Below are 13,085 nucleotides of genomic sequence, written 5' to 3' on the forward strand. Positions count from 1 at the left end.
GGACCATCGGCCAGGGGCGGATCCAGGAGGCGCTGATGGGGGCGGCTGCTGAACGAACAGAGGCGAAAACAGGAACCGAACAAGGGAGTTAGTCACAATAAGATGCGAGACAAAAAGAGTCCCAGTTCGACGTCGACAAAAGGTCAAACATAGACGATAAACTATGCAAATCAAAGGCAGAATGGCATAGTTTCTAGATTAATGTTCGGATGGATGCTGTATCCGTGCCGTTGTTACCACAACCTAGCTCCTAAATAGACAGAAGTGCCCTTAAGCAGCCAAGGACAAACACCCGGTAGGGGGTTGTAGCACTTCGTCGTCGAGCCTCAAGAAAGGTCCGTGTTCGACGCTTGCATCTGTTGGGGATTATTGATTCCTGCGACACTGTCAGATTATTGCCAAATTGTCAGGGAACTCAGATTTGTTTTTCAATAGAAAAACACAATTCTAAAGAATAGTGTTTTAACCCGCGCCCAGATGGGGTCTGCCGAGCAACGCGGTCTGATGGGGGGGGGGGGCATTTTGGCCCCCCCCCCCCTCAGATCTCGAGAACCACGCAATATAGCGACAAGCGGTAAACGGTGTTGGATATCCCCAACGGGGAACTACCTTGTGACCCAATTTCATTGACCTCGGTCAAACCGAGGACGTCACAGGTCAGGTCAAAGGTCGAATTTTCACCGTTTACAGGCATTTCAAGAAATGCGTTGTAAAATCGAGTAAAATGCATTTCATTGAAAATCATCGGTGGAGAAATGTTCTTCAAACACATATTTTGCTATTTGAGGTCACTGATACCAGGTCAGGTAACAGAGGTCAGGTCACTGGGGGGGGGGGGGGGGGGGGTCACAATATGAAAGTGTCGCGTGATACATGTTTTATGGTCCATTTTACATGACAAATGCGATTATGTGGGTCAGACAGACTTCAGGGCCGGCTTAGGTCACGTTTTGGTCAAGGTCAGGTCAAGGTCAGGTCAAGGTCAGGTCAAATTAGGTCAAATTTCAAAGTTGATATTTTTGCATAAAATGGGTATCGATTCGATGCAGCTCGTCACGGGGAGTTCAATGGTGGTCTCCGTTTTGCGCTACCAGGTCTAGAATTGCTAAAAATTGAGTTCAAAAATTTGACGTCATCAATTTTTAAGTTTTTTTGCTATAACTTGGCCAAAAAAAGAGGTATCGATCTAAAATTTGGTATGTATATCGAAGAGCGTAGGGACTATCACATATATTCCGGTTTTTCGAAATTCGAATTTTTTGAGTTTTTCTAAAAAAATCATTTTTTTTTTATTTTTGGGGGTCAAAATCCCAAAATTTCGAAAATCCGAGATAGCAGTTTTGTAGCGCCGTCTTTTCTCTACACAACCACATAAAGAACTTTAAAATTGCTTGTTAACTGTAGAATTGGTGAGCGTTTCAAGATGTCATGTTTTTTGCTCATTTTTGCTCGAACATGACCTCAGTTTGACCTCAATAACTCCTGACCTGAGGTGACCTGTGATTTGAAATTTTGTGTGAAGGTGTTAAATTGATGCCCGGTAAGGTACCCAAAATTTGGCGGCGCTGCGCGCCGCCGTTTTCTCGCTATTTAAATAAAACCACAGGGGGGGCCAAAATGCCCCCCCCCATCAGGGCGCGGGTTAACTATTGACAACAAACCTTCGGTTGGTTATGAGAAGAGAATGAGATATCCACACCGCGGGCTCTGCGGTGGTGGATCGCCCATATCACCCGAACTCGTCGTCTATAGGCGCCGTTACACATGCTGGAAGAAACGTTTGAAGTATTTAATGAAACACGATTTGGCCATCAATGAAATTGGTCGCTCACTTGCCAGAAAATCGGCTACGTCAACAGGAGTAGATCCTCCTAAGATCGCCGCACCTCACTAGACGGGCAAGGAGAGAAATTCCCTAACTATTGTCTCAGACCGCTTTATATCTCATTCAGGAATTTTCTATCAGTGGAAAACGTCCTGGCACTAAATTCCCACAGAGGAGAGTGGGTGGTGTTCACGGTTCAATTTATCCCAGCGGTAAGGTTTTGGGTAACCGGTGCAGGGAATGCTGAGATCAGGTCGGGGCCGACCTAAGAGAATAATGCACGGACATACCGAATATCAGGGTGACGTCCCTACGCAGCTGACGCAATAACGTTAGATAGCTAGTTAGACGAAACTGACGTCAGACAAAACCATCATCTTTATATCTACGCAGCTAAAAGATAAAGATAAAAATGCACAGTCGCACGGTCGAAAAGTCGGTCATTCTCTCACTTCTGCCTTTCCACAAGCACAGTTTCAAAAACCGTTATATTTCATGTGGTAACTAGCGTTGCTGCAGCACCTGCCATGTTAACGGAACACTCGAGAGAATCGACAGCTGGCAGCACGAACACTTACACGACTAATGCCCGCCCCACACAATCAAACCCGAGGTGCAAATTCAACGGTCGTTGACAATCCATGCCATGCCCTTAGGATTTACACGAGCCTGTACAACAAAACTAACTGGTCATATACATATGAAACTATTATCAAGGGATGACAGAACAGGAAGCAAAGCTAGAATGATGCTACGACATGAAGAAAGTATGCATGCCTATCCCAAACGAGTGAGTTGCTGTCACTACTAGCCAAACCGGAAACAGGCAACACAGCAATTTCAACGGTTTGCGCTAAATTAATAAATTATGAAGCGCAAAATGGATGCGCTGGACACAAACTACAAGTGCAGCATGTAGCGAACAGTTCGGTACATTCACTATCGACAGAGTTGTACTTACATACTGGTTGTATGTACAATACATACAGACGCTAGCCCAACTAAACACACCATTCAAAACTAAGCCTACCAAAAAACACGCAGTCAGTTTCATGGAGACTGGATCAGCCAAAACCAATGGCAAGTCAAACAAAGACAAAACGAGGGATTGTCGTTTTGACAATCCCTTTAATTAAAACAGAAGTCGGTCTTTTTCACCACTTACTGCTACCACTCCACAGTAAAAGTCATCCTCCATCCAAAGGCACGGCGCAGGCGCTCAGCGAATCATGTCTCGCGGTCACTGACTGTTCGGCCTGTTGGGCATTCTAATCACAACACCTGCGTCTCAAAGGTGTGTATCTCCTGCAGGGTCACATCGGCGTGTCCCTCCTCGACAAGACGCAGCTGGCCACCCTCGTCCGCCACCAGAAGCGCAGCGCCGGTGGCGGGCACTTCAGGCGCACCGCTGGCGTTGGTCAATTCAGTCAGCCGTAGTTGAGTAGGCGCCGAAGCAGCTGGCTTGGCGTTGGCGAAGCTGCGACTGCGTTGACTACTGCCCTGCTGAGTAGTGAAGGACGGTGAGTATCTGTTATGTATCTTCATGTGGGTCTTCAGCTGCTGCGCCTGCCGGAATGGACGACCACACAACTCGCACACGTACGGCTTTTCGCCCGTGTGGATCAAGAAGTGACGGTGCAGTGTATCGCTTGTAGCAAAGCGCTTATCACATGCACTGCACGGATACGGTCTTTCTCCCGTGTGAAACCGAGTGTGTCGAACCAAATAGTCCTTGAAACGGAACCCCTTCCCGCAGTGGTCACAGAGGAAGGGTTTCTCATCAGAGTGGGTCAGCACGTGCTTCGACAGCGCTACATCGTCGATGAAAGCAGCCCCGCATGTGTCACACTTTGCCGGCCTCTCTTCAAGGTGCTGGAGACGGTGTCTGCGCAGAGCTTGCGGGCAACTGACGCCTCGACCACAGATGTCACAAACGCAGCGCTGGGTGCTCGTCTTGTCGCGACAATTGTGCCGCACGAGTAGCGCCTCGGTACTGAAGCTGCGCTGGCACGTTTCGCACCGGTACGGCCGCGGTACCCTGTTGTACACCCGCTTCGTGTCGTGGCCGCGGACGTGATAGTCGACGATACGCTGCTGAGTAAACAGTCGAGTACACCGGGGACAAGGTACCGTCTTCTTCTGGTGGTGAATTTGGATCGAGTGACGCGTAAGCTCATCTATGCGGGTGTATGTGGCGGAGCACACCTCGCACTCGTAACGCGGAGCCTCGGCATCATGACGCATCTGCTGATGTCGGATGAAGCGCCGACGGGTGTCGAATCCCGCGCCACACTCTTCACACGTGTACTTCACCGGTCCTGGTCCAGGTGAATCCTTGATGTCCTCAAGTTCACCGTTCTCTTTCTTCAGACGGTTGCCCTTCTTTACCGTACGTCCACGTCTCCGCGACGATTCATGCGTGCGCATGTGATACTCCACGATACGTTTCTGTGTGAATCGCCGCATGCATCCTGGACAGCGAAACTGACGCTTTTGGTTGTGGACTGAGCGTGTGTGACGCGTCAGATCATCGAGACGGGCGTAAGACTGTTCGCACACCTCGCAAGAATATCGCGTGCCGCTCTCGTGCTGAGCACGATGGCGGTTAAGGTTTCGCTGGCTGACAAAGTTTATCTGACAAACATCGCAGGTCAGTTGACCATCACCAGTATCTGTCGCGGACGTAGCGTCAGCGGCAGCCGGATCATCGGCGTCGCCATCGTCATCGGCCGCCGCGACACTGTCAGCTCCCTCATTCGCGTCCCCGTCGGAGTAGTCATCAGCATCATGCTGGGATTCGGCATCAGGCTCTTCAACCTTCGGCACCACAGCATCGGCTGGCACACGCGAACCCTTCTGCTTGTTACCCTTCCCAGTCATTCGGCCAGTTCCCGGAAGGCGACACCCATGGCGACTCAGCTGACACTTCTGGCCGAACGTTTTTCCGCACTGTTCACAGAGGAAATACTCTCCGGAGGCCGGCGGCCTGAGGTGGTTAGCAGCCTCTTCAGGCACCATTTCCTTGTCACACACCCCGCACGTAACCATCTCTTCCTTTCGAACGCCGCCGCCCCTACGCCGAATACCGACCTCCGCCCAAACAGAATCCAGGTACCGGCTGGGCGTTTTGGTTTGACGTCGGCCTGCTGCCCTCGCCCTATGGGGCTGGCCGTGACGCAGCTTGTGGCGCCGAAGCGCCAATGACTGGGTGAACGTTTGCTGACACTCGCTACATGTAAACGTCTGGTCCCCATGGCGACGCTCGTGCGCAGCTAGCGCTAGCCGGTCAGCGAAGCTCTCGTTGCAGTCGGTGCAGGAGAACGCTGGTGGAGGGTGTGCAGCGGGTGATGCAGGGGGTGATGCGGCGGACACAGACGAAGAACGCGGGCGCTTACGTCCCCTGCCTCGGCTGGCAGACTTCCTTTTGCGAGCAGCTAGCGGCATGTCATCTTCATCGTCGTCTTCGACCTTCGCAACCGCAGCTACCGTGTTGTCGCCGTCGTTAACAGGAGACTCGCAGTTCTCGTCAACCTCAGGAACAGTGTCTATTTGGTCAAACGGCATGTGCTCCGCAGCATTCCGCGATTCGTCGCCGTGCAAAACTTTGTCCGTAACCAAGGTGTACGATACTTCACTGCCTTGGACAATTCGTGGCTCCTGGGTGACGTTTCCAAGGGGGTCACGACATTTTGTCTCCACGGGCAGCGGTTGAAGCTGAATTGCGTCCGATGATTGCTGCTGCAGTTGAATTTCTTGCGACACCGGCTGTACACAAATGTCAGAAACTTGAGACGGTGGGGGCTGAAGTTCATGGAGAGTCTGCAGTGTCTGCTCCTGGTAAGCAGGTTGATTGTGAGCTTGATGCAACGAGTGTGGCACCATCTCCTTTATTACGGTCGATTGACATATCTCCTCTGATTCAGGTGTCTGCAGCACCGTGGCCGATGTCTCATACACGGGCACAGGCTGCGTGGCGACGACCTCAGCCTGTTTCTGTTCGGGGCTCGGCTGCCGTGGTTTGATCACAAACATGGACGACGTCACAGCCGACATGGCGCCCACTGGTATCTTCACCACGGGCAGGGCGCGGGTCTGGGTCCTGCCGCCGGCACTGACCACCGACACCACCTGCGGACGGATCAGCCGCCCCGTCACCTTGGGCGGCCTCACCAGGCGCAGAGGGTTTCTTACGGCGGTCACCGTGGCCGGCGGAGGAGCCACCACCTGGACGGCAGCTGGAGCGCCGGTGGCAGGCGGCACGCCGGACGCGTCACTCACAGACAGGGGATCCATTCTATCCGCGTCGTCTCCAGTATCTCGATGCAGGGAACCCCGTCAGGTGGAGATGCAGTCGCACAACCGTCGTCAGAAGACTGAAAAAGAAAAGGTGTTATAAAAATGTGGATTAAACTAATGACCTGCATGGACAATGATATTAAATTAATCTGCATTGTTACTTTAAAATAACACTTCATAAGTTATCACTAAATCATGCGTATAATTCTCATGGTGCTTGTGGAAATAATGCTTGTAATGCTTGTAATAATTCTGTCATGCACAGTCAATAATTCATGTCATGCACCTAACTCAGAAATGAAACTAGCTAAAAATGAAATGAGAGCTTTGCTTTCATTATACTTGGCCTGTAAAAAGATATTGAATGAACTGGGATTTGCAATGAGCTACCTCCAAATAAAACAATTATATGGTATCCAATTTGACCTTAAGCCTCTAACAAGCTGCCTCCCAGCCAACTGGTGTATAGAGGAAAACATGCAGAGGAAAATTTTGAAAAAATTGTCCTGAGGGCTTTGTTGGATGAAATTTGGGTGACACGGGGTCAAAACGGCTTAATGGGGTCAGCCTCAGTCACATTGGGTTAGGCCAGGCCACATGGGTCACCTCCTGTCACATAGGTTCAGAATGGCCCACACTTCTAACTACTTTTGCCTCCACCACTACCACTACCACTACCACTACCACTACCCCTACCCTACCACAACCCCTACCTGATTATTTAGGGACATATTTTTGTTATGAGGTCATCGATGGTCGCCAACAAATAACTAAATGCACATACTTTTATTGACGTTTCGGTTTCAAGCAACCTTCGTCAGAATAGGATTACAAGTTAAAATATAAATATACGTCTCAAATGCACTTATTATATTTCAAACACACTGAAAACATAGCAGACAGAGATGCTACATTTTCTCTGCTGTTTTCAGTGCTGTGTTCTGCATCTCTGCTATGTTTAACAGTTTAAGAATTATAAATATAGCTTTAACATTGGTACAAATAATTTTACTTATTTTACCTTTATCAATATTTTTTAGGTTAGGACTGGTTACACTATGTTTTCAGCATGTGTTTTTTAGAGTTTATGTTTTGCGTAATTTTGTTCTATAAGTTATAGGCAATTAATAAACTTTCATATGCATAGCATGTTACCTATGTGTTTACTTAAAGTTAGTATAAAAACATATTACAAAAATGTCATATCATTATTTCTTCATATCAACGATACTATCAAGCAAAACATGCAAACTTGCAAAATGCATGCAAAAACAAATTGTAGGGGTGTAGCCAGGCAAACAGGTGGCATTGCGAAGAATATCAATATACAGGAAAAACATAATTTGGCACCATAAAGAAAGATAAAGAAAACACTTTATCTGAAACATCTGGCTTCAATTGTATTGTATTTGTATTGTCATTGTCTGCAAGAAATGGAGATAAAAAAGTGAGGAGGAAGGAAATAAACTGAAAATAGATCATTAAGAAACTTCATTTCTCAATAATTATTTACTTTGACTTAGCACAGTGAACAGAGTCAAGGTGCAGGTCTTCGGGGTATTGGTATATAAAAAAGGTCCGATCACCAAAGTAATCATAAAACCATACCTTTCAAGTGTTTTTTTTTTTGAAGAGGAGCCACTTTTTCATGAAAAATATTCATCAAAATTATACACAATCCCAAACACACACAATATTGATATGAAAATGCAGGATCAAAGGGTCGCCATATGTGGCGCAATTGAGACGAGCACTATGCGATTTGCGGACTAAAGCAGGATTATTTCACTGCTTTTATGAAGCTAATGCAAACTTGCATGAATTTCTTTGAAAGCCAGCGTTTATCATTCAGTATTGGAAATCAAACATACATGTTAACTAATTTTAGCAAAGTAGGGATTTAACGCGCACTAAGAACGTAAAAAAGTGGGAAAGGGCAATGACGAACACTATTCCACTGCCATGAGTTCTGCAGTCATCCCAAGTCCGTCAATGTAAGCCGTCATCCAAGGAGAGGAGCCATGTATGTAAACCCGTCATCCTAAATATCAGGAACTATTAAGAACTATATATTTGTTTAGGAGAAAATAATACTGTCGGACTTTAACCCTCGCCCGTATTGGTGTTTTTTTTTTTTTTTTTTTTTTTACAGCCGCGAACGTATAAGGGGGGGGGGAGGGATCCGTTGGACTTGGACCCCTTGCCGTTTCGCCCCTGATCGAGCTAGAGCTTCGCGGAGCCGGAAAAACAGCGTGCTGCCCGTGACGATAAGAAGCCGATGATACCCAATTTTAAGGTCCTAGGTCATTGGTTCACCGTCAGGTCAATGACCCAAAAGTCGGGAGAATCGGGACCCGTTAGAACGCGGCGTTAAGGTTTTTATGCTGATCACGAATATCATGTTATTTTTATCCCAGATAATGTCTTCATGCATTTAAGCCAGGTCGGGTCAGGCCAGGTCAGGTCAACCAGTAGAGGTCCTGCCGAGTGCCGAGTATTTGTAGTAGGCGTCAACCGCCTCTGACAGCTTCGTAACATGTTAAGAAGGCACCAAAACTACTTCGTAAATGTTCATATGGCTGATTAATTCGAATTCAGCTCCAAAAACTAGCCTAGAAACATGTAAAACTCGAAAAAGTGAACCGAAGTCATCAAAGTCAATGACCTGACCTGACCTTCAGGTGACCTTGACACCCACTCTAATGCATCGGACCAACATCATATCACATGTTTGAACGCTTGAAACCACGAAACGACTGCAAACGCGCGGCTAATGCGAGTCGACATACGCCGAATCGCGATTCCAGCCAAACATGGTCTCGAAAAGTAGGGCACAGGACAAAGGTCATTTGCGTCAGGGTCATGAAATTTTAAGGGTAAGAGTTAAATTGGTTGACACGAGGGTACTGAAATTTTCGTCGCAATCGGCCGCTAGTTTTACGCGAGTTATTCGCGAAAAACCGAGACGGGGTGTCCGTTCGACCCAGCCCCCGTTCACGAGCTCCAGAATCCCTTTACCGTGACGTCACCACGGCGGCAGAATCTCCCTTCACCCATAGGCATGCATGCAAATTTCATCATCTTTCGGGCGAGCTGGAGAAAAAAATCAAGGCTTATATGTCATCAAAAGATGTACCAATGTAACAATGAATTGGCCTCATTACGATAAATGGGACTGAAACTAAAAAAGTAGGCCTATATCGAGCCAAAATCAGCAAATCAAATCACCCCTTCATTTGAATGTGAAGGATTTCCTCTGATGACGTCACCACGGCGCCTTTATTTCCCTAGTGAACCAACCTGAGTAGTAAAGGAATCTTGCGTTCGACCCCCCCCCCCCCCTTATACGGGCGAGGACTAAACATGCGAAAAATCTCTCGTTTGGAATATTTGAGCTCAGGAGGCAACTTTTGTGCTTCTGGTCTCTGGACCTTAGTAAACTTCATGACAAGGTTCTTGTCTTTTGCAGGCATATCGTGCGTACCTATAACCAGGGTTATTTTACAGGAAAAGTTGAGAGGGAGGATAAAGTTCGGGACAAGGGCGGATCCAGGCGCATTTGAAAGGGGGGCAATGCTCTTCTTTTCGTTAGAGTGGGGCCTGCAGAACCCTACCTACCCCCAAATCCTATTCTCTCCCCGGATTTCTGCCACTTCATTTTGTAAGATTGCCAAAAAATGAATTTGCTAAAAAAATATACGCATCTACCTTGCGGTGAGGGGCGGGGGAGGTCCCAACTTGAGTGAGCCCTTGCAAATGCCAATCAGTAGTGTCGACCTATACCTATACCCTGGCCAAACATCAAGTAGCGCCTTTCTAAAGAGATAGTTTAACGCGTGACTATTTTGCTAGGCCAAGACCGATTGAAAGGAAACTGCAAAGGGTTATACATGCAGTGATATCCGAACAAAAACTAATGAAGCAGAAAACTTTAGTTCTCACTAGGAATCAGTCAAAATGCCATTGGGAAAGCCGGCCGTAATCAGACACATAGCCAGGATTCTGTTCAGGGAGGGGCGGCAGGTCGCGTTCTAGTGTCGTTCCCTCTCCAAAAAGGAAAATTCCTCGGATTTGGCCCACTATTTTTTGGGGATATGGTGCAGCTGTTGTTTTTATGCTTTTTCGCCTTCAGGGGGCACGGCCCTCCGTACCCCCCCCCCCCCTTGGCTACGTCCCTGGCCGTGATGAGATACAGTTTTTTTTTTCGCGCCCTGCTCTGCATGCAAAGCAGATGAACATGAATGCTTCATAAAGAGAAAACAGTAGCTCCCGCTGCACTGAACGTAAAATGGTTGGATTGAACCGCAAATTGAAAACTATATAAACGCCAGCAACGTTCATTGATAACTAGAATCTGATTAAAGATGACTAAGAGTCTGAATTGCGAATTGATCGAAAATGAACTCAAAGATAAATTTGAAAAGAGGAAATTCCCCCTTCCCTCCCTAGCAGTTCAGACACAATTTGAAAGGGGTGTTGAATTTTCGAAAGGGGGGAAATTCTCCCTTTCCCCCTTTAAAAGTTACCCTGCGTATAACGTAGCTCACTGCTCAGCAACCACTGCACCGGACGGAACGCATCCTACCATTCTATTCCCCGTATACGAATGCATCTCCCGTTCCGAATATGGTGGCTTCGGGTGACCTTGGTGATCTTGAAAATTCAACTTCCCCTTTGTGCCTTTCGCAGCAATTCAAGGTCACTGGGGTCACTCGAGTTAATTTCGCATAGTCGAAACGACTGACAAATTTGCGTACAAGAAATTAAATGGTACAACTTTCATCTTCGCGGTCTAGGCGAAAGATTTACTTTTTTAGATTAAAAGACACACTGTTGTGATATTTTTCAGCTATTTCAAGGCTACCGAGGTCAGTTGAAGTCACCACAAGCTCAAATTCCGTTAATAAAATTGCAAACGGCGGGTCTTATGATGCCACTTTCCTCTCCATCGTTCATCAGGCAGCAGTTACCGATTTACCTATAGAATGGCTGCAACAGGTAAAAACGTTAAATTGAGCTTATTTAGGCCACCAATTCACACAGTCCTGCACAACAGATGATACTGGATAGTAGTTTGAAACGAACGGTCGCACCTGTATGGATCGGCTCGATAGTTATCAACTACGTAAGTACGCTATGCTCGTAGAATCGCTCTTTAGGGCTAGATGTGAAATAGACGCAATGTCGTTGGTTCCGCCATGCCCATGATCATCAAGTACAGCCAACATTCAGTTCAGTACAGTACAACCTGACGGCATAGGTCTCTATAGGTATCCAAATTTGTTTCAGAATTCAGAGGTCGTCAAATTGATGGGAGAAAGTTACTGAAAGTTTCGCTTTCCTATCTCTAAGCGTTCGGTAGTTATCGCAAACATTCGCCGGGGGGAGGGGGCAAGGGGTTTCATCCAACCCCTGAAGCTCAGGCCCGCGAGAGTTAATGATAGATATGGAGTTTGGACTTACCCACAGAGTGAAACACTTACCACTTTACACGATGAGGTCGTGGCCATCTTCCTCGTGATTTGGTCAGCAAAAACAAATTTACGCCATGGCCACATGAAATCCCCCGGGATATCAGGATCTTTAACAATCGTGTTTCCCTTCCTCCGTTTGTTTAATCTCTCCCTTGTTTGCTCCGGCGTTTCCTTCTCGCGTACTTTCTTTCTCCAGAGCCTTGCCTTTTCTAATCGAATCGCGCGCTGTTCAGGAGTTTCCATTGCTCGCAACCTGATCCTGCTATCTCTTTTCATCTGCAGCCGTCGCTCTCTCTGCTCTGGGGTTTCGAGCTTTCGACATTGTTTGTCCCATTCTCTTCGGATCTGCAAGCGTTTTTCTCTCTCTGCCGAATCCTCCGTCTTGTTTTTATCCTTACAACTTTTCTTTTTGGCTTTTCCTGTCTTAGCCATCATTCACCAATAACTCTAAAGTGCAGCCTAAAGATTCCAACTAAACCCCGCTCTATCAAATTTTCCTCATAACCTATAGGGCACATAACCAACAAATAACAACCTAACGCTACTGACCTTGCATCCGAAATGTTTTTTGGCTCCGTTTTGGATTTTCAGTTAATTTTTCCACATTATCCGCGTGCAGTTGTTTGCTTTCTTCTTGGTCCTTTAGCAAATGCCAGTTTAGAAGAAACGCTGAACTGCGAATCACAATGCCATGAGTGGTGATAAAAGTTATGATAATTATGAAAATAAGGAAGTCGAGGAAACGTTCCCTGTAATTAAGGTATATCAGTTACCTATACAAAACTCGTACTATACTAGGCATTTAATAAAATTATGTGATTTATACTTTTTTTCTTTTGATTAGTAGGTATTATTCAATGGAATAGTAAGAGTAGTATTATTTAATTATTCATAATTCGGTCCTCGTTTTGCGCACAGTGCTTGCATGCTTCGGTGAAATATGAAGCTTTCATTCCTCTTCCTTTAATTCCTTGGAGGCTTTCTGAGTGCCTTGTCGAATCCAAAAACATGCAGACTAAAACCACTAGGCAAGATATAAGGTTAATGATGGGATCCACCTTGATTTCCAAATGTCAGTTAATGGTAACGCCGCATCCTTGCTCGAACGCGTATCCGCGGTTGGCCTCTAGAGCCGCGCCGGCCGGCACTGTCGAGCGGTGACCCGACCTGACCTCGCCGGAGGGTTCGTGACGTCACCAGCGCGCCGGCCGTGAGCGGGACGGCTGAGGTCCACTCAACGCGGCCCGGGCGAGTGGAGCGGACCATGCTGCTGAGCACGTTTCCTCCACCCACCCCCTCCAACCATCTGCGTTGGTTTTTATTTACCTTCATTTCCTTACCTCGTCGACCGTCTCCTCTCTCTTAAAACGATCGCCTAGAAGGTGAATGGGATATAAGGGAGAGAGAGACGGCTGGCCGATAAACAGCCAACACATGAGCATGGAGCATACGATGCCGAAGCGTTACGGGATTAACTAAAGATAAATCCA

At 47.1% G+C, this 13,085-nt stretch overlaps 1 protein-coding gene across 2 annotated transcripts; it reads right to left on the reverse strand.

The window, feature by feature from the left end:
* Nucleotides 1-2,299: 2,299 nt before the first annotated feature.
* LOC122384747 (zinc finger protein 184-like) lies at nucleotides 2,300-12,158 on the reverse strand. 2 transcript variants are annotated; one of them, XM_043372453.1, is made up of 2 exons: nucleotides 11,605-12,158; nucleotides 2,300-6,198 (listed from the first exon to the last, which is right to left on the reverse strand). In XM_043372453.1, the coding sequence occupies exon 2, from the start codon at nucleotides 6,116-6,118 to the stop codon at nucleotides 3,098-3,100; it is 3,021 nt and encodes a 1,006-aa protein (XP_043228388.1). In that variant the 5' UTR covers nucleotides 6,119-6,198; nucleotides 11,605-12,158; the 3' UTR covers nucleotides 2,300-3,097. The 2 variants fall into 2 exon arrangements, with proteins under 2 accessions (XP_043228388.1, XP_043228387.1); XM_043372452.1 differs by lacking the exon at nucleotides 11,605-12,158 and adding an exon at nucleotides 7,730-8,077.
* Nucleotides 12,159-13,085: the final 927 nt, after the last annotated feature.

Source organism: Amphibalanus amphitrite, unplaced genomic scaffold, assembly GCF_019059575.1.
Source record: "Amphibalanus amphitrite isolate SeventyFive unplaced genomic scaffold, NRLGWU_Aamphi_draft 000197F_arrow, whole genome shotgun sequence".
NCBI classification, from domain to species: domain Eukaryota; kingdom Metazoa; phylum Arthropoda; class Thecostraca; order Balanomorpha; family Balanidae; genus Amphibalanus; species Amphibalanus amphitrite.

Bases quoted from the DNA above. Each gene is read 5' to 3' on its own strand.
- LOC122384747 (XM_043372453.1), bottom strand. From the start codon at position 6,118: ATGGATCCCCTGTCTGTGAGTGACGCGTCCGGCGTGCCGCCTGCCACC.